At 51.1% G+C, this 21,390-nt stretch overlaps 1 protein-coding gene across 1 annotated transcript in view; it reads right to left on the bottom strand.

Moving 5' to 3' along the window:
• PTPN23 (protein tyrosine phosphatase non-receptor type 23) overlaps positions 1-21,390 on the bottom strand; it is a 70,318-nt gene that overhangs the window by 1,272 nt on the left and 47,656 nt on the right. The window contains exons 18-24 of the mRNA XM_040355293.1: positions 20,337-20,488; positions 16,946-17,125; positions 11,331-13,854; positions 9,588-9,772; positions 5,675-5,779; positions 5,424-5,562; positions 3,918-4,031 (exon numbers count right to left, since the gene is read on the bottom strand). Of these exons, the coding sequence (XP_040211227.1) occupies positions 3,918-4,031; positions 5,424-5,562; positions 5,675-5,779; positions 9,588-9,772; positions 11,331-13,854; positions 16,946-17,125; positions 20,337-20,488 (3,399 nt within the window). The remainder of the gene's footprint in view (positions 1-3,917; positions 4,032-5,423; positions 5,563-5,674; positions 5,780-9,587; positions 9,773-11,330; positions 13,855-16,945; positions 17,126-20,336; positions 20,489-21,390) is intronic.

The following is a 21,390-nucleotide window of genomic DNA, read 5'->3' as shown; positions in this document are numbered from 1 at the left end:
CAAAAATTACATACATGATACAGTCTGTTAGTAGCATCAACACACACACACATATATATATATATTTTTTTAACCACTTTTGTTTACATGTAACAATCACATGTAACAATCAGGTTAAAAAAAATGCAGGATTCAGGAGTTTGCTGCGTACGAAATGCAGGATACAGGAGTATGCTATGGACCGTGTGCAATATCTGACCTCTGCACCCTCCACTCTCCTTCCATCCACCCTGGGGTGGGGTGGGGGGGGTGCCGTAGGACGGGATGGGGTGGTATAGGATGGCATGGGGTGGGGTAGGATGAGATGGGATGGGGTATGGTGGGGTGGGATAGGATGGGATGGGCTACCTGACATACACAATGACTTCACCTACCTGACATACATGGACCTACCTGACATACACTGACCTCACCTACCTGACATACACTGACCTCACCTACCTGACATACACAATGACTTCACCTACCTGACATACATGGACCTACCTGACATACACTGACCTCACCTACCTGACATACACTGACCTCACCTACCTGACATACACAATGGCCCAGATTCAGGTAGATCCGCGCAATATTTGCGTGGGCAAAGGGCAACGATTTTTGTTCTGCGCCCACGCAAATATTTTGATTTGCCCGCGATTCACGGAGCAGTAGTTCTGTAAATTGCGCGGGCAATATGCTAATTTGCCCTGTGTAAGGGCGCCTAATGTAAATGATCCCGCCGGGGGCGGGAATCATTTAAATTAGGCGCGCTCCCGCGCCGAGCGAACAGTGCATGCTCCGTCGGGAAACTTTCCCGACGTGCATTGCGGCAAATGACGTCGCAAGGACGTCATTTGCTTCCAAGTGAACGTGAATGGCGTCCAGCCATTACTGTTTACCTCCTACCTCAGGGGGGAGAAGACGGCTCGGGGGAAGAGCACAGCACGGAGGGGGACAGAAGACGGCATGATGGGACAGAAGACGGCACAGGGGGAGCACAGCACGGAGTTGGACAGAAGACGGCACAGGGGGAGCACAGCACGGAGTTGGACAGAAGACGGCACAGGGGGAGCACAGCACGGAGTTGGACAGAAGACGGCCCGGGGGGAGCACAGCACGGAGTTGGACAGAAGACGGCCCGGGGGGAGAGAAGATGGCACGGGGGGAGCACAGCACGGATTTGGAGAGAAGATGGCACGGGGGAAGAGCACAGCACGGAGGGGGACAGAAGACGGCACGGGGGAAGAGCACAGCACGGAGGGGGACAGAAGACGGCACGGGGGAAGAGCACAGCACGGAGTTGGACAGAAGACGGCCCGGGGGGAGCACAGCACGGAGTTGGACAGAAGACGGCCCGGGGGGAGCACAGCACGGAGTTGGACAGAAGACGGCCCGGGGGGAGCACAGCACGGAGTTGGACAGAAGACAGCCCGGGGGGAGAGAAGATGGCACGGGGGGAGCACAGCACGGATTTGGAGAGAAGATGGCACGGGGGAAGAGCACAGCACGGAGGGGGACAGAAGACGGCACGGGGGAAGAGCACAGCACGGAGGGGGACAGAAGACGGCTCGGGGGAAGAGCACAGCACGGAGGGGGACAGAAGACGGCTCGGGGGAAGAGCACAGCACGGAGGGGGACAGAAGACGGCTCGGGGGGAGAGAAGATGGCACGGGGGAGCACAGCACAGGGGACGAGAGAAGACGCCACGGAGGGGGGGGACAAGAAGACGCCACGGAGGGGGGGGGACGAGAAGACGCCACGGAGGGGGGTATGAGAAGACGCCACGGAGGGGGGGGGACGGGAAGACGCCACGGAGGGGGGGGGGGACGAGAAGACGCCACGGAGGGGGGGGGACGAGAAGACGCCACGGAGGGGGGGGGGACGAGAAGACGCCACGGAGGGGGGGGGGACGAGAAGACGCCACGGAGGGGGGGGGACGAGAAGACGCCACGGAGGGGGGGGGGGGGGGGGACGAGAAGACGCCAAGTGTAGCAATACGGTTACATTTAATGAAGGGACAACATTTAGCAACTCACATGGTTGACGATTAAAAGAGGCCCATCTAAGTATGCAAGGACCCGGGGTAAAGCGATCCACATAGACCGTCCTCCTCACCGCTATCAGTCTGCAATGGTGACCAAGAAGACTAGCCTGCAGGAGAGCGATCTGAAAGCGAGGCTTGAACCGCTCGTGGAAGGGACGACATCAATGGTGGTGAGGATGACAGTCTATGTGGACAGCTTTACCCCGGATCCCTGCATACGTAGATTTGCCTGTTTTTATCATCAACCATGTGAATTTCTAAGTGTTGTACCTTCATTAAATGTAACCGTATTGCTACACTAAGAGGCTCCTCTCTTCTTTTTTTATACTCAGTTGTGACATGACGCTACTCTTATATCAAGACATTGCTTGTATATCAAGGTAAAATGTATTAAAAAGTTTGCTTGTCTTGCAAAACGCTCTCAAACCAAGGTTTTACTTGTACTGTATAAATAATAATAAAAAAAAAAAAAAAAAAAAGGACGGAGAAATATAATCCATAACCCAATTTGTTTGTAAAATATAAAAGATGATGTTACACCGAGTAAATATCAAACATGTCCTGCCAATCTCCAATCATCCACCTTATCCTTCCAGACGCCTGCCTTTTTCTTCCAGACACTCCTCTCCAACCATCCACTACGCCCTTCAGGAGGCCTCCCCCTTTCTTCTCCAGGCACTCCTCCTCTCCAACCATCCACCACACCTTTCAGGAGGCCTCCCTTTCTCCTCCTCTCCAACCATCCACCACACCCTTCAGGAGGCCTCCCTTTCTCCTCCTCTCCAACCATCCACCACACCCTTCAGAAGGCCTCCCTTTCTTCTCCAGTCACTCCTCCTCTCCAACCATCCACCACACCCTTCAGAAGGCCTCCCTTTCTTCTCCAGGCACTCCTCCTCTCCAACCATCCACCACACCCTTCAGGAGGCCTCCCTTTCCTCTCTCCAACCATCCACTACACCCTTCAGGAGGCCTCCCTTTCTCCTCCAGGCAATCCTCCTCTCCAACCATCCACCACACCCTTCAGTAGGCCTCCCTTTCTTCTCCAGGCACTCCTCCTCTCCAACCACCCACCACACCCTTCAGGAGGCCTCCGTTTCTCCTCCAGGCACTCCTCCTCTCCAACCATCCACCACACCCTTCAGGAGGCCTCCCTTTCTTCTCCAGGCACTCCTCCTCTCCAACCATCCACCACACCCTTCAGGAGGCCTCCCTTTATTCTCCAGGCACTCCTCCTCTTCAACCATCCACCACACCCTTCAGTAGGCCTTCCTTTCTTCTCCAGACACTCCTCTCCAACCATCCACCACACTCTTCAGGAGGCCTCCCTTTCTTCTCCAGTCACTCCTCCTCTCCAACCATCCACTACACCCTTCAGGAGGCCTCCCTTTCTCCTCCAGTCACTCCTCCTCTCCAACCATCCACCACACCCTTCAGGAGGCCTCCCTTTCTCCTCCAGTCACTCCTCCTCTCCAACCATCCACCACACCCTTCAGGAGACCTCCCTTTCTTCTCCAGGCACTCCTCCTCTCCAACCATCCACCCCACCCTACAGGAGGCCTCCCCCTTTCTTCACCAGGCACTCCTCCTCTCCAACCATCCACTACACCCTTCAGGAGGCCTCCCTTTCCCCTCCTATCCCACCATCCACCACACCCTTCAGGAGGCCTCCCTTTCTTCACCAGGCACTCCTCCTCTCCAACCATCCACCACACCCTTCAGGAGGCCTCCCTTTCTCCTCCTCTCCAACCATCCACCACACCCTTCAGGAGACCTCCCTTTCTCCCCTCCAACCATCCTCCTTACCCATCAAGACACCTTCCACCCCCTGCAGGTACTTCTCTCCAGTTGCATTCCTTTTTAAACACTAGACACCCACAAGCCTTACCTTCAGAGAGGACGTGGGCTGCGGCTTGCTGGCGGAGGGGGTGTAGACTCCGTGTCTCTGCAGAACTTGTTCCGAATGCTTCAGAATGGCCTCATAGCAGAACTTCAGATGTATCTGGGAGAAAAAAACAAAACAACGGCAAACATGAAATCTCAACAGCGACATCTTTGTTCAGCCATCATACAGGGGGTCACCATCTACTTCCTGGAATCTGATGTCCATTCAGATGACATGTGATTTTCTACAACGTTGCAGTTTGATCACTAGGGGAGGGGAGACTGAGAAAATGCTTCCTCCTGCTTGCAGCAGACTGACGACATCTCAAGCTCGGGAAAGTCACCGACTGCAGCTTAGGAGCAGGGCTTTTACTGACAAAAGGTGGAGCCTTATTATTTATTCATGTAGTAAAGCTACCAAGAGGTCCATATTAAGTATGCAGAGGCAACTTCAATACTTCTATCCTGGTAATAAAAAAAGAACCAATGAAAGGGCTTGGATGACTATTTGAAAGGAACGGTGAGTGGGTGATAACTAGAAGCCTGGCCTGCTGTCATCTTATTACAATATCAACGCAAGTCAATACGGGTGTGGGATGGACTGATAGGGTCACCGGGCTCGACAAATCCCGGTCGCCATGGCGACTAGAAATAGGGTCCTGGCGACTTGGCTTGGAGGGGGGGGCGCCATCTGGTGGTGGCCGTTGGTATTACAAGTTATTACCACCAGATGTGAGCTGGCGCCATCTGGTGGTGGCCGTTGGTATTACAAGTTAAGCATTACAAGTTAAACAGCAATTCTAATGTCATTTTTCACTATTTTCACTGCCATCTTCTTCCCTCTAATTAGAACCCCCAAACATTATATATATTTTTTATCCTAACACCCTAGAGAATAAAATGGCGATCGTTGCAATACTTTCTGTCACGCCGTATTTGCGCAGCGGTCTTACAAGCGCACTTTTTTGGGAAAAAATTACACTTTTTTTAATTAAAAAAATAAGACAACAGTAAAGTTATCCACATTTTTTTTTTAAATATTATGAAAGATAATGTTACGCCGAGTAAATTGATACCCAACATGTCACGCTTCAAAATTGCGTCCGCTCGTGGAATGCCGACAAACTTTTACCCTTTAAAATCTCCATAGGCGACGTTTAGAAAAATCTACAGGTTGCATGTTTTGAGTTACAGAGGAGGTCTAGGGCTAGAATTATTGCTCTCGCTCTACCGATCGCGGCGATACCTCACATGTGTGGTTTGAACACCGTTTACATATGTGGGCGCTGCTCACGTATGTGTTCGCTTCTGCGCGCAAGCTTGTCGGGACGGGGCGTGTTTTCTGGCTCCTAACTTTTTTAGCTGGCTCCTAGAGATTCCAAGCAAATTTGTCAAACCCTGAATAGGGTCACCGGGCATTCATGTTCCCCAGTATCGGCTCTGCACATCAGACACATCATATTGGGACATGGAGGAAACCCTTTTCGGATGAGCGGCGGCGGCGGCGTACCTTCTCCTGCAGCATGTGCTTCCTCTGCTGCCTCATCTTCTTCACCAGCTGAGGCAGGTCTGGAATTCCGTTCCCGGCCTCCACTTCCTGCATGGCGGCATATAACAGGCAGAAGGCCCCCGTCCTTCCCACGCCGGAGCTACGGGAAGAAGATCAAACAAGAGGAAAAAACGTCAGATCTGGTCTATCGGGATCTACTCCGGGATCTGGTCTATCAGGATCTACTCCGGGGACAGGAGACTCGCTCTCACCTGCAGTGCACTACAATGGGCATGTGAAGGGGGCGCTGGTGCAAGTAGTGTTTATGAACATCCTGGATGAACCGCAACAAGTTCCCTTTACTATCGGGGAGCCCACTGAAAGAAAAGAGTAAAAACATCCTCAGTAACATACAGATACATAAATAATAAAAATAAAAAAAAATAAGTGTATTTTACTGCAAAAATCTATATTTTGAGGAACACGGAAAAAAAAAAATATCATCAACTGTCCAGTTATACTGCCACCTACAGGACGATTGAATTGAAGACAAACCCCCAAAAAAATGTAAATAACAAAAAAAAAAAAGTAGTGTAGGTTAGTCCAAGAAAACCCCTCCCCCTACCCAGCATGCCTTCATTTTGCAGCCATACTAAGCGTATGATCATAAAACACAGACCTGTGTTCCATATGTGGACGGGACTTAACCACTTCGTTACCGCGCCTATTTTGGCACTTTTCTCCTTTATGTAAAAATCAAAATTTTTTTTGCTAGAAAATTAATCAATCAGAACCCCCAAAATATTACATATTTTTTTTTTAGCAGACACCCTAGGGAATAAAATGGCGGTCATTGCAACTTTTTTTCTCGCACGGTATTTGCGCAATCATTTTTCAAACGCCTTTTTTTAGGGAAAAAAACTGTTTCATGAATTAAAAAATAACAAAACAGTAAAGTAAGCCCAATTTTTTTATATAATGTGAAAGATGATGTTATGCCGAGTAAATAGATACCCAACGTGTCACGCTTTGAAATTGCGCACACTCATGGAATGGCGCCAAACTTCGGTACTTAAAAATCTCCATAGGCGACGCTTTAATTTTTTTTACAGGTCACTATATTATTATACAGAGAAAGTCTAGTGCTAGAATTGTTGCACACGCTCTAACGCACGCGATGATACCTCACATGTGGGGTTTGAACGGCGTTTACATATGTGGGCGGGACTTGCATGCGCGTTCGCTTCTGCACGCGAGCGACCGGGACAGGGGCGTTTAAAAAAAAAAATATTTTATTTTACTTAATTTTTTTATTTTTACACTTTTTTTTACTTTTTTGATCACTTTTATTCCTATTACAAGGAATGTAAATATCCCTTGTAATAGGAATCACTGAGACAGGTGTAAAAATGTATAAAATAAATACAAATAAATAAGAAAATGAAAAAAAAAAAAATAAAAATTTAAATCGCCCCGTCCCGCCGAGCTCGCGCACAGATGGAACGCATACGTGAGTAGCGTCCGCATATGAAAACGGTGTTGAAACCACACACGTGAGGTATCACAGCGACCGTTAGAGCGAGAGCAATAATTATAGCCCTAGAGCTATCTCTAGAATTTTTTAAACATCGCCTATCGAGATTTTTAAGGGTAAAAGTTTGACGCCATGCCACGAGCGGGCGCAATTTTTAAGCGTGACATGTTGGGCATCATTTTACTCGGGGGACATTATCTTTCACAATATATAAAAAAATTGGGCCAAATTTATTGTTGTCTTATTTTTTAATTAAAAAAAGTGAATTTTTTCCAAAAAAAGTGCGCTTGTAAGACCGCTGCGCAAATACGGTGTGACAAAAAGTATTGGAATGACCACTATTTTATTCTCTAGGGTGTTAGAAAAAAAATATATATAATATTTGGGGGTTTTAAGTAATTTTCTAGCAGAAAAAAACTGTTTTAGTCTTGCAAACACCAAATCTGAAAAACACCTAAGGTCTGGAAGTGGTTAACCACTTCACCAGTCTGCAGCTTCTTTCTCTCGCTCTCGCTATCCAGTCACAGTTTAGGGGCGGGACAATCTTCCTCTCTCCATCCAGTCACAGTTTAGGGGCGGGACAATCTTCCTCTCTCTCTCTCGCTATCCAGTCACAGTTTAGGGGCGGGACAATCTTCCTCTCTCTCTCTCGCTATCCAGTCACAGTTTAGGGGCGGGACAATCTTCCTCTCTCTCGCTATCCAGTCACAGTTTAGGGGCGGGACAATCTTCCTCTCTCTCTCTCGCTATCCAGTCACAGTTTAGGGGCGGGACAATCTTCCTCTCTCTCTCTCGCTATCCAGTCACAGTTTAGGGGCGGGACAATCTTCCTCTCTCTCTCTCGCTATCCAGTCACAGTTTAGGGGCGGGACAATCTTCCTCTCTCTCTCTCGCTATCCAGTCACAGTTTAGGGGCGGGACAATCTTCCTCTCTCTCTCTCGCTATCCAGTCACAGTTTAGGGGCGGGACAATCTTCCTCTCTCTCTCTCGCTATCCAGTCACAGTTTAGGGGCGGGACAATCTTCCTCTCTCTCTCTCTCTCGCTATCCAGTCACAGTTTAGGGGCGGGACAATCTTCCTCTCTCTCTCTCGCTATCCAGTCACAGTTTAGGGGCGGGACAATCTTCCTCTCTCTCTCTCGCTATCCAGTCACAGTTTAGGGGCGGGACAAGACCTGGAAATGTTACTAGACGGCAGCAGAGAAAAATAAATCAGGTCTCCTCCCCTGCCAGATAGGACTGTGCTGATTGGCAGAGTTGTGTTGGACTGAATGGACAGAAATATTAAAGCTTTTAGCATGTAAAACAGCTTTTATATACAGTATCTCACAAAAATAAGTACACCCCTCACATTTTTTGTAAATATTTTCTTCCATCTTTTCATGTGACAACACTGAAGAAATGACACTTTGCTACACGCTCGACCAAAGCGACGAATACCAAATTTAACACAGCTGCTCCCCATTCACACCTGAGACCTTCTAACACCAACGAGTCACATGACACCGGGGGAGAGAAAAATGGCTAATTGGCCCCAATTTGGACATTTTCACTTAGGGGTGTCCTCACTTTTGTTGCCAGCGGTTTAGACATTAATGGCTGTGTGTCGAGTTATTTTAAAGGGACGGCAAATTTACACCGTTATACAAGCTGTACACTCACTACACAACACCCCCCCCCCCCCCCATGTACACCCCTCCCCCTCCCCTGTACACTCACTACACAACATTGGAGATACAAAGGGCCAGATTCTTAAAGACTTACGTCATCGTATCTCCAGATACGCCGTCGTAAGTCCGAATGGCCGCCGTCATATCTATGCGCCTGATTCATAGAATCAGTTACGCATAGATTTGGCCAAGATACGAGCGGCGCAAGTCTCCTACGCCGTCGTATCTTGGGGTGCATATTTACGCAGCCCGCTAGGTGGCGCTTCCGTTGATTTTAGCATCGAATATGTAAATGAGCTAGATACGCCCATTCACGAACGTACGTCCACCCGGCGCAATTAGTTACGCCGTTTACGCAAGACATACGCCGGCGTAAAGATAAAGCTGGTCTCTAGGTGGCGCAGCCCATGCAAGGTATGGACGTCGGAACAGGCGTATCTTTTTACGTCGTTTACGCAAGTCGTACGCGAATAGAGCTGTGCGTAAGTTACGTTCACGTCGTAGGCAGTGTTCGACGTATCTTAGGCATTCTATCCGACGCATGCGCACTGAGATACGTCCACGGACGGCGCATGCGCCGTTCATTCAAAGCGTCATTTACGTGGGGTCATGCCTTATTAACGGAAAACACGCCCACCTCTTCACAATTTGAATTAGGCGCGCTTACGCCGGCACATTTACGCTACGCCGCCGTGACTTAGGACGCAAGTGCTTTGTGAATACAGCACTTGCCTCTCTAAGTTGCGGCGGCGTAACGTAAATACGATGCGCTACGCCCGCTCAATGTAACGCCGCCCTACGTGAATCTGGGCCAAAGTCTAATTTCTTCAGTGTTGTCACATGAAAAGATACAAGAAAAGATTTACACAAATGTGAGGGGTGTACTTACTTTTGGGAGATATTGCATATATTTTAGTCTGAAGAATAGCCAATAAAGTGTAAATGAAACCCCAAAACTTAGAAACAAGGAGGGTGACGTACAGCTCCGGCCAGGAGGTGAGCTGGAGGTGAATGATGGAACGTTTCAGGCTCTGGTCTTTGTACTGCAGGGAGATGACCCTCTCCACGTGCCCGTCGGCCACCTTGTGGCTGGTCAAAGTCAGCGTGACGTGTCCATGGAGGAGGGGCTGGCCGCGCTCGGTGGGGAAGTAGCGCACCACCTTTTGCTGTGGAGAGAAGAACAGGATGTATTTTATACCACAGATCAGCAGAGAGTGACACCAATATGTGTAGAATTGTACCAAGACTATCCATGAAGTCCACCCCCCCCCCCCCCCCACTACACAGCCTAATTTTGCAGTTTATAAAACTTGTACTGTCGAAGTGTATGGTTTAAAACAGTGAAAAAAAAATCAAATCATTCAATAATATGCAAAAAGTGTCAGCTGATGACCAGACTGGTTGCGAAGAGTGGATTGGGGGCAGAGGTGGGATGGGCGAATCAGCCCCGCTGGGCGGGGGTGGAGTGGGGGACCAGACCCATTTGGCGGAGGTGGAGTGGGGGACCAGACCTGGCCTGCAGAGGTGGAGTGGGGGACCAGACCTGGCCTGCAGAGGTGGAGTGGGGGACCAGACCTGGCCTGCAGAGGTGGAGTGGGGGACCAGACCTGGCCTGCAGAGGTGGAGTGGGGGACCAGACCTGGCCTGCAGAGGTGGGGTGGGGGACCAGACCTGGCCTGCAGAGGTGGGGTGGGGGACCAGACCTGGCCTGCAGAGGTGGGGTGGGGGACAAGACCCGCTGAGAGAAGGTGGAGTGGGGATGGACGGCCAGACCCGGCCTGCTGGAGGTGGGGTGGGGCACCAGACCCGGCCTGCTGGAGGTGGGGTGGAGCACCAGACCCGGCCTGTTGGAGGTGGGGTGGAGACCCGGCCTGCTGGAGGTGGGGTGGAGACCCGGCCTGCTGGAGGTGGGGTGGGGCACCAGACCCGGCCTGCTGGAGGTGGGGTGGGGCACCAGACCCGGCCTGCTGGAGGTGGGGTGGGGCACCAGACCCGGCCTGCTGGAGGTGGGGTGGGGCACCAGACCCGGCCTGCTGGAGGTGGGGTGGGGCACCAGACCCGGCCTGCTGGAGGTGGGGTGGGGCACCAGACCCGGCCTGCTGGAGGTGGGGTGGGGCACCAGACCCGGCCTGCTGGAGGTGGGGTGGGGAAACCAGACCTGGTCTGCAGAGGTGGGGAAACCAGACCTGGCCTGCAGAGGTGGGCTGGGGAAACCAGACCTGGTCTGCAGAGGTGGGGTGGGGAAACCAGACCTGGTCTGCAGAGGTGGGGTGGGGAAACCAGACCTGGTCTACAGAGGTGGTATGGGGGACCAGACCTGGTCTGCAGAGGTGGGGTGGGGGAACAGACCTGGTCTGCAGAGGTGGGGTGGGGAAACCAGACCTGGTCTGCAGAGGTGGGGTGGGGAAACCAGACCCGGTCTGCAGAGGTGGGGTGGGGACACCAGACCCGGTCTGCACAGGTGGGGTGGGGAAACCAGACCTGGTCTGCAAAGCTCTCCTAACTTTTACCAACAGTCCCAATGGTGGCCATTTATCTTGCTGTAAAGTGTATATCTAATATAGTACTAGTTGTATATGCAAGCATGTTTTAGCAGCTAAAGAGTTGACCAGCTGGAATATATATTACAATATGTTTACTGTACTGTCTTTTAGGAAGATTTTTCCTTCTAATGATAGATCTTCTATAAAGTTGAGTGTAGGCATTGCACCCGAACACACTCACCTTTTCTATCTCCAGGTCGGACACCAGCATAACGATCAGCGACACCTTCTGCTCATAAATCATCAGCCAGAAGTCGGAGGCGGTCCCTGGAAGCGGGGCCTGGGTGGCGATAAGGGTGGGGCAGTAAGAAGATAGCTCTTCGATCTTGCTAGCATTGATGTAGTCGTCCTTCCCCGACTGCAGGACTATGCGGTTCTTGTCGTAGGGCATGATGTCCTGATTCCTGTTCTTCATACTATAGCAGCGAGCGATGGCGATAGAGAGGCTCCTGGCGTCCTTCTCTTGAGCGTCCTGAAACTCCTTCCACATGGAGTCGAGCGGAGTCGCAGCACCGGGCACCGGTTTGTCGAGAGCGCTCACGGAAACCTGGAACCGATCAAGTTCAGACAACAGCCTCATGACGTGCTCCGGTTTCTCGTACGGGTCGTTCTCAATCAGCTGAATGCCTTTGGGTTTCTGTCCGTCTTTAGCGTCGGCCTTGGTCGGTTGTAATAAGGGCTGTCCCACTGAAGTCTTGGAACCTCCATGTTGGCTTTCGGGACTAGAGGACAGGAGGTCGTCGGTCGTGGAGTTCTGCTTCTGAAATACGGGTTCTGTAGAGCCTTGGCCCAAATGTGCGGTTCCAGGAGTCAGCGAAGGGGGAGGTCTCTGAGGCATAGTCGCGCTGGTAGACGCGGCTGAAGGAATGACTGCCGGCGGCGGCTGGACAACCAGGGATGGCTGCGGAGAAGGCGCTGGAGAAGGCATGGCGGCAGCTCCTGAAACAATAGCGGTGGCGCCTGGAATTTGGCTGAGAGCTGGACTGCTGGCGGGCTGGATGTGATGAGGCATGGCCGCACCCTGAGGTGCTCCGATTGGCATTTGAGGTCCCGACGGTACCGAATTTACAATCCCACTAGCAGAGGGAACGGTGTGTCTTACAGGAGCAGCAAAGGCTGTAATTTGGGGGGCTGATCCGGGAGGTAGAGGCTGAGCGGCTGGAATGGCATGTGGGTGCATATGAGGCGTCGGCTGTAGCGGCTGGGGTGAAGCTCTCGGAAGAGCGCCAGGGAACTGTGTATGAAGGGGAGGCTGAGGAGGAGGATTATCTTGCTGCTGCGCACCAGGAAAACGCTGCCCTACTAAATGTGGCGGAACTTGCATGCCAGGGTGCATGGGCTGCACTGCAGAATTGGGTTGTGGTGCATTTGAATGGCCAGGATGCATGGTGGAAGGTCGCGGCTGCATGCAGGAACCTGGCGGCTGCATAGCGGCGTGTGGAGGCTGCATGGGAAACTGCTGAAAATGCTGCTGAGGAGGCAGTCCCGGAGGCTGTCCTTGCTGTTGAAAAGCAGTAGGCTGCTGCTGCTGCTGCGGATGTACAGGGCCCCTCATCTGAGGAGCAAATTGATGCTGGCCGGGGGCCCCGTACTGTTGTGGTTGTTGGGGCTGCGTGTCCATTCTAGGCTGCGGCTGACCGTGAAAAGGATACATCTGAGTAAAATGCTGCGGGGGAGGCTGAACGTAATTCTGAACTCCTCCGCTTTGTGGGTATGGAAAGTGAGGGGTCTGGCCAACCATGTGAGGAGCAGGGGCTCCCATATAACCGCTCTGGGGGTGACTCAAGGGCCGAGCTTGTGGCGCTCCCCCAGCTGGTAACCGGGGGGCTGCATAGCTGGATATGGGCCCCTGAATACTGTCCACTGTCGTGGTCGCAGGCCGGATTGCTTGAGTCGCTGGAGGCTGCATATTGTTTGGCGGCATCTGGTTCGAGTAATGATGACTGGAGTCATGAGGCTGGACAGCCACACTCTGGCTAAAGGCGGGTGGACCATGCGGACCAACTCCATATGCTGCTGCAGCACTCGGCCTAAACTGAGCTGCCGAGTGCGCCGCGCCAGGGACAGAAGTTGGCATATGCTGCGGGGAAGTTCTTTGTGGCGCCCTAGCTGCAGGCCTGTACCCTGGTGTTAAAGGGGACGGTGCCGGGTTTGGTTGACCGGACCCACCTGCTGGATACATGTTTGGATTCCTTGAAGGAGAAGAGGTCGGTATCTGTCCGTGTGAGATGGCCTGATCTGGAGAATGACGCATATACTGTGACGGAACGGCAGTTCCTGAAGTCACAGGAGGAATATTGCCGTAACTGATGGGTGGGAAGGCATGGCCGGGGTATGGCGGGGGATGGACGTTGAAAGAGGCCTGGCTGAAAGGCACTGCATGCGGGTCTTGCATGGGGGCAGTAGCTGTTCTAACGCCCCGAAAAGGGTCTGCCATGGGAGGCCTCATTCCACCGTATGCAGCTGCCGGCCCACCAGGGAAGGCGGCAAGAGTGTCAGCTGTCATCCGGTCCAGGTGGGCGATGAGGGCATCGGGTGGTAAACTCCTAAGCTCTTCTGGGAGATCAGAAAGGAAGAGGGATGAAAACTTCTGTAGGTCGGCCAGGTCACCCGCAGGAATGTTCTCAAGGTCCATGTCGGAAACTTTCTTCTCCAGTGCTGGTTTCGGGGCCGTTGGGCGTGGAGGAGGCTTCTTTTTCATCTCCCTAAGAAGAAGACAAGAGAATTACTACCATACAGGACATGGCAGAGAAATCCTCATCCCGAAGAACACTTCAAATCACTGGCCCAGATTCAAGAAGCAATTGCGCCTCATAGGTTACACAGCGCAATTGCTTACTTGCCCCGGCATTACGAATGCTCCCGATTCAGGAACATCGTAACGCCGACTGCAGCCTAAAATCTGCGTGGCATAAGGCTCTTATGCCACGCATATCTTAGGCTGCATTCTAGCGATGACCGCTAGGGGGCGCTCCCATTGTGCTCAGCGTATAGTATGCAAATTGCATACTAACACCGATTCACAACGTTGCGCGAGCCCTGCGTACGCAATTTACGTCGTTTACGTACAGCGGTTTTCACGCAAGGCTGCCCCTGCTATTAGCAGGGGCAGCCCATGTTACGTATACCCGTCGTTCCCGCGTCGCGAAATTCGAATTTTACGTACTTTGCGCAAGTGAATCGTGAATGGCGCTGGACGCCATTCACGTTCACTTTGAAGCAAATGACGTCCTTGCGAAAGTTTCCCGACGGAGCATGCGCGCTACGATCGGCGCAGGAACGTGCCTAATTAAAATGATTCCCGCCCCCTACGGGATCATTTAAATTGCGTGCTCTAGCGCCGGGCATTTTGCCGGCGCGCCCGCGCAATTCACGGAGCTTCTGCTCCGTGAATCAAGGGCAGCGGAGCAAATTTGCGGGGGCGCAGGGCAAAAACGTTGCCCTGCGCCTCCGTAAATAATGGGCAATTCTACCTGAATCCGGCCCACTGACTAAAAGCACAGAGCCTACCCAATACATGGCTGGAATGGTCATCCGTGTTCTGTACCTGCCTCCCCCGACACCCAAGTTTGTGCAAGTGCGGGTATCCTAAATAAGTGTTCCCTGGTTCATGCTGATCACCCTCTCTGAGGCTAAGGCCTTGCACAAACTTTGCAGTCTGAGAGGACAGCATACGGACCCAACGTTATGGTCCTGCATCCTAGGACACTGTTAACCCACCCATAGTCCACACTTCATCTCTCCACTTTCTATGTGGATGTACCAAAGTCCCTCCTACTTGACAGGTGGGACAACCTAAATCACGCCTACTTTACAGGTGGGACTACCTAAATCACGCCTACTTTACAGGTGGGACAACCTAAATCACGCCTACTTTACAGGTGGGACAACCTAAATCACGCCTACTTTACAGGTGGGACAACCTAAATCACGCCTACTTTACAGGTGGGACTACCTAAATCACGCCTACTTTACAGGTGGGACTACCTAAATCACGCCTACTTTACAGGTGGGACAACCTAAATCACGCCTACTTTACAGGTGGGACTACCTAAATCACGCCTACTTTACAGGTGGGACAACCTAAATCACGCCTACTTTACAGGTGGGACTACCTAAATCACGCCTACTTTATAGATACCATATATACTCGCGTATACGCTGAGTTTTTCAGCACATTTTTTTGTGCTGAAAATGCCCCCCTCGGCTTATACTCGAGTCTGTGTCCATCTGCATACCTAATGAGCCCACGTCATGCATTGCAGTCAGACGGCGGCCATCCAGTGTACAAAAGCTGCGCCTCCTCCTCATCCGTGATAGGTGGAATACTCAGTTTCCCAGCAGGGAGTCAGTGTTCAGCCTATCACAGACATCCTCGTCCCCCGGATGAGGAAGAGAGGATGTCCATGATAGGTGGAACACTGACTCACTTCTGGGGAAACTGAGTGTTCCACCTATCACGGACAAGGACGAGGCGCAGCTTTTGTACAATGGATGGCCGCTGTCTGACTGCAATGCATGACACAGGCTGATCAGGTATGGCATAGTGAGGCCTGCAAATGGGCCCAAATCCCGCCTTCATTACAGATGGAAGTACCCAAATCACGCCTACTTTACAGGTGGGTGTACCCAAATCACGCCTACTTTTGGTGTTCCTTTGTACCTCGAGGAATTCTTGTGGCTGCAATCTTTCTTGATCTACCTGACCTTGACATCAAGATCCCTGTACTTTACACTTCCTAATAAGTGATTAAACAGTACCGACTTATATTAATGGCCTTGGATATCTTTATATATCCTTTTCCATCTTTGTAAAGTTTCATTACCTTGCTACGCAGGTCTTTTGACAGTTCTTTTTTCCGCTCCTCATGGCTCAATGTCTAGCCTGCTTAGTGCATCCATGTGAGAGCCAACAAAGTCATTGACCATTTATACACAGACAATGGCCCGAATTCAGATAGGAGATACGCCGTCGTATCTCTGAGTGCGGGCCGTCGTATCTATGTGCCCGATTCAGAGAATCAGTTACGCATAGATTTCCCTAAGATCCGACCGGCGTAAGTCTCTTACACTGTTGTATCTTAGGCTGCAAATTTTTACGCCGATTCAGAAACGTACGTCCCGCCGGCGCATTTTTTTACGTAGTTTACGTTAGGCTTTTTTCGGCGTATAGTTACCCCTGCTATATGAGGCGTAGCTAACGTTAAGTATGGACGTCGTTCCCGCGCCGAGTTTTGAAAATTTTACGTTGTTTGCGCAAGTCGTTTGCGAATAGGGCTGGACATCATTTACGTTCACGTCGAATCCAATACGTCCTTACGGCGTACTTTGGAGCAATGCACACTGGGATATTTCACGGACGGCGCATGCGCCGTTCAAAAAAAAAAACGTCAAAAACGCGGGGTCATCTTAAATTTAAACAAAACACACCCACAACATCCCCATTTGAATGAGGCGGGCTTACGCCGCCACACATATGTTACGCCGCCGTAACTAAGGGCGCAAGTTCTTTCTGCATACGGAACTTGCGCCCAAAGTTACAGCGGCGTAACGTATCTAAGATACGTTACGCCCGCAGATAGATAGAGCATTCTATGCGAATCCGGGCCACCGATTTCAACTTAACCTGTACGTCATATGACGTCAAGTGGTTGTACTTGGATAATGCCAGATGATCCCCCCCTCCCCCTGAAAGGCGCCCAATGTGACACCGGAGGGGGGGGGGGATCCGGACAGCGAAGTTCCATTTTTGGGTGGAACTCCGCTTTAAATATCAGGTTCACAATTAACAAGTACCGTTCCAGGATGGCCTGCCGGCTGGATTGGGAGGCCTCGAAGGCGGCTCGAGTTTTTTCCAGAAGTTTGGCGACTTTGCCCTCTAAATCGGCATAAAAGTCCTTCCCTTCCTGAGACTTCTTCATCAGGTCCTCGTAGGCCTCATAGGAAGAGATGAGAGTCTGTACTGTGTGATTCCACCTAAAAAAGAAGGACAAGAGGAAGAGGGACTGTGAACACACATACAAGGAAAGGAGGCAATGTCAACATATAATACGCAGCAACTGTTTGGGGTCAACAGAAGATACATAAGTAACACGTTGCACCAGAATATCCTCTAATAGTACATGGTGGACCGATTTAAGATCTATGGTACCACATCCCTATTCCTAGTCTATTACACATCATTAAACACAAACGCATTAAGGATAATGGGGCTTTAACCACTTAAGCCCCAGACCTTTAGGCAGCCAAATGCCCAGGCCAGGTTTTGCGATTCGGCACTGCGTCGCTTTAACAGACAATTGCGCGGTCGTGCGACGTGGCTCCCAAACAAAATTGGCGTCATTTTTTCCCCACAAATAGGGCTTTCTTTTGGTGGTATTGGATCACCTCTGCGGTTTTTATTTTTTGCGCTATAAACAAAAATAGAGCGACAATTTTGAAAAAAATTCAATATTTTTTACTTTTTGCTATAATAAATATCCCCCAAAAATATATACACAATTTTTTTTCCTCAGTTTAGGCCGATACGTATTCTTCTACATATTTTTGGTAAAAAAAAAAATCGCAATAAGCGTTTAGCGATTGGTTTGCGCAAAATGTATAGCGTTTACAAAATAGGGGATAGTTTTATTGCATTTTTATTAATTTTAGTTTTTTACTACTAATGGCGGCGATCAGTGATTTTTTTCGTGACTGCGACATTATGGCGGACACTTCGGACACTTTTGACACATTTTTGGGACCATTGTCATTTTCACAGCAAAAAATGCATTCAAATTGCATTGTTTATTGTGAAAATGACAGTTGCAGTTTGGGAGTTAACCACAGGGGGCGCTGTAGGAGTTAGGGTTCACCTAGTGTGCGTTTACAACTGTAGGGGGGTGTGGCTGTAGGATTGACGTCATCGATCGTGTCTCCCTATAAAAGGGATCACTCGATCAATGCAACGCCATAGTGAAGCACGGGGAAGCTGTGTTTACACACGGCTCTCCCCGTTCTTCAGCTCCGGGGAGCGATCGCGACGGAGCGGCTATAAACGAATAGCTGCGCCATCGTCCCGGATCACTCCCCGAGGGAACCCGACCGCCGCACGCAGCGGAGGGGGTCGCGATCGGACCCCCCACCCGCTAGAAGGCAAGGACGTATATATACGTCCTTCTGCCTGTACGTGCCATTCTGTGGACGTAAATAGTCGTGCGGAGGGCGTTAAGCGGTTATAGGTCACAAATAAACCAAAACATGATCACTATAAAGACAAGATATAATAAAATAGTCCCAAACTAAAAGAACAGTATGAGTAAAGTGCTGTAAGAACTTGGCCTCTGCAGACGTCTAACGAGGTTCCTGCTGCCTCGCCTTGAAGACGCTGCTCGTTGTGGGTCTCAGTTCCTTCACTGTGCCCGCACCTTCCCTCCTTCTGCCCATTCACAGAAGCCTTTGTACTATGTGAACTCATTAACAAAATACAAAGGCTTCTGTGAATGGGCAGTGGGGTGGAGGGGAAAGGGGGGGGCATAGCTCCTCTGTTTGCTTCTCTCCTCTCTCAAAGACTGAAGAGTGTCCTGTGACATGTGGCCTGGTCATGAATGGGGGTAAATCTTCAGGAGGGCAACTGGCTAAAGGCCACCCAGCATACCCTGAAAGTGATTTTAAATGCATATTTTTTTTAAAAAAAAACAAAAACAGGTTTATATGTACCTGTTCTGTGTAGAGGAATAGCACAGAGCGGCCCTGAACCTCCCTCTTTAGGTCCTCTGCCGGTGATCTGACGATATGGTTCCGGCTATCGAGATGGTTCCTGTAAGGGCTGCGCAGGCGCAATCCTTGCCGACGGAAATCTCCGAACCTCGGCCGGCATCCAGGGCGATGTGGAATTTAAGGAAAGTGGCCGGTCGGCCTCACGCTCTGCTTACTGGCTCTTTTTTTAACATCCTCCAATCCACTGGGATGTTAAGGAATGAGCCTGGATGCCGGCCGAGGTTCGGAGATTTCCGTCGGCAAGGATTGCGCCTGCGCAGCCCTTACAGGAACCATCTCGATAGGGGAACCTTAACGACAAGTCACCGGCACTTATGGCTCCTCCTTTCTGGCAAGTGCCACCATAGGAAGCCACTTCCTATAAGAGGAACTCATGTGGGCTGGCTCCCGAGCTGTGTGGTCTGTGTCTAAAATATACAGACGGGGAGTGGCCTTGCCCCCCCCTCACTCTGCCGTCACTGGTTATAATTGACAGCAGAGGGAGCCAATGGCTCCTGCTGCCCAAGCAAAGCCTGTGAGATCAATAAGAGGGGAGAGAGCCGCTGCAGAAAGTGGCACATCGCTGGATAGAACGAGGGCTCACGTAAGTAAGATGCTACTAGCTAAACATTTTTTACCTTCATGCAAGGAATGCATTAAGGTAAAGAATGTTTAGGCTTTATAACCACTTGAAGTTGCCTCAGTGGCGGCAACGTGCACCTAGCACCTCTAAAAAGCCTGGAGAGTAGGCAGGGCTACAAGACGGGACAGGCGTGGGCTTCAAGACGGGACAGGCGTGGGCTTCAAGACGGGACAGGCGTGGGCTTCAAGACGGGACAGGCGTGGGCTTCAAGACGGGACAGGCGTGGGCTTCAAGACGGGACAGGCGTGGGCTTCAAGACGGGACAGGCGTGGGCTTCAAGACGGGACAGGCGTGGGCTTCAAGACGGGACAGGCGTGGGCTTCAAGACGGGACAGGCGTGGGCTTCAAGACGGGACAGGCGTGGGCTTCAAGACGGGACAGGCGTGGGCTTCAAGACGGGACAGGCGTGGGCTAAATATGGCTTTTGGACAGAGAAAGACGTGATATTTGAAAATGGCTGAAGTTTGGCTAACCAAGAATTACAGTGTACCCAAACTTATGGCATTATCCACATACCATAGAGCAGGGATATGCATTTAGCGGACCTCCAGCTGTTGCATAACTACAAGTCCCAAGAGGCATAGCAAGACTGACAGCCACAAGCAAGACACCCAGAGTCATGATGGGACTTGTAGTTTTGCAACAGCTGCCATAGAGAAAGCCCACCAATAATATGGCTGTATTGGCCAGTCTATAAAGAAGAGTTTGAAGACCCGTTACCCAATTGGCCATCTCATCCCTCTCATCAACATCACAACACAATATATTAAATAAACAACAAGTAAGGGACATCGATGGTGAACTCACTTCTGTTCGGAGTCTGTAAGGACCTTCCGTATCGGCGCGTACTTCACGTTGGCTTCGGTCAGAGCTTTTAGGATGTTCTCTTGGGCCGACAAGTTCTGGTCAATGTAAACTTTTAATTGGTCGTATTTCTTCAGCTGCTCGGCAAAGAGTTTCTACAAGAAGCAGATTTAGGTGCAACGTGTTAGGACAGGACCAGGCAGAACAACTCAACCTCAAAGAGCTTACCCCACCACGCCAAAGGGCTTACCCCACCACACCAAAGGGCTTACCCCACCACACCAAAGGGCTTACCCCACCACACCAAAGGGCTTACCCCACCACACCAAAGGGCTTACCCCACCACGCCAAAGAGCTTACCCCACCACGCCAAAGAGCTTGACCCACCACGCCAAAGAGCTTGACCCACCACGCCAAAGAGCTTACCCCACCATGCCAAAGAGCTTACCCCACCACACCAAAGAGCTTACCTCACCACGCCAAAGAGCTTACCCTCACCACGCCAAAGAGCTTACCCTCACCACACCAAAGAGCTTACCCTCACCACACCAAAGAGCTTACCCCCACCACACCAAAGAGCTTACCCCCACCACACCAAAGAGCTTACCCCCACCACACCAAAGAGCTTACCCCCACCACGCCAAAGAGCTTACCCCCACCACGCCAAAGAGCTTACCCCCACCACGCCAAAGAGCTTACCCCCACCACGCCAAAGAGCTTACCCCCACCACGCCAAAGAGCTTACCCCCACCACGCCAAAGAGCTTACCCCCACCACGCCAAAGAGCTTACCCCCACCACGCCAAAGAGCTTACCCTCACCACGCCAAAGAGCTTACCCTCACCACGCCAAAGAGCTTACCCTCACCACGCCAAAGAGCTTACCCTCACCACGCCAAAGAGCTTACCCTCACCACGCCAAAGAGCTTACCCTCACCACGCCAAAGAGCTTACCCTCACCACGCCAAAGAGCTTACCCCCACCACACCAAAGAGCTTACCCCACCAGACATGGATGTGTTCAGTCCCACATACAGCCACTAAGTGTCCGTATGCAGGA

Source organism: Rana temporaria, chromosome 5, assembly GCF_905171775.1.
Source record: "Rana temporaria chromosome 5, aRanTem1.1, whole genome shotgun sequence".
In the NCBI taxonomy this organism is placed as follows: domain Eukaryota; kingdom Metazoa; phylum Chordata; class Amphibia; order Anura; family Ranidae; genus Rana; species Rana temporaria.
The sequence above is the reverse complement of the archived record's forward strand: the minus strand, read 5'-3'. Positions and strand labels throughout refer to the sequence as shown.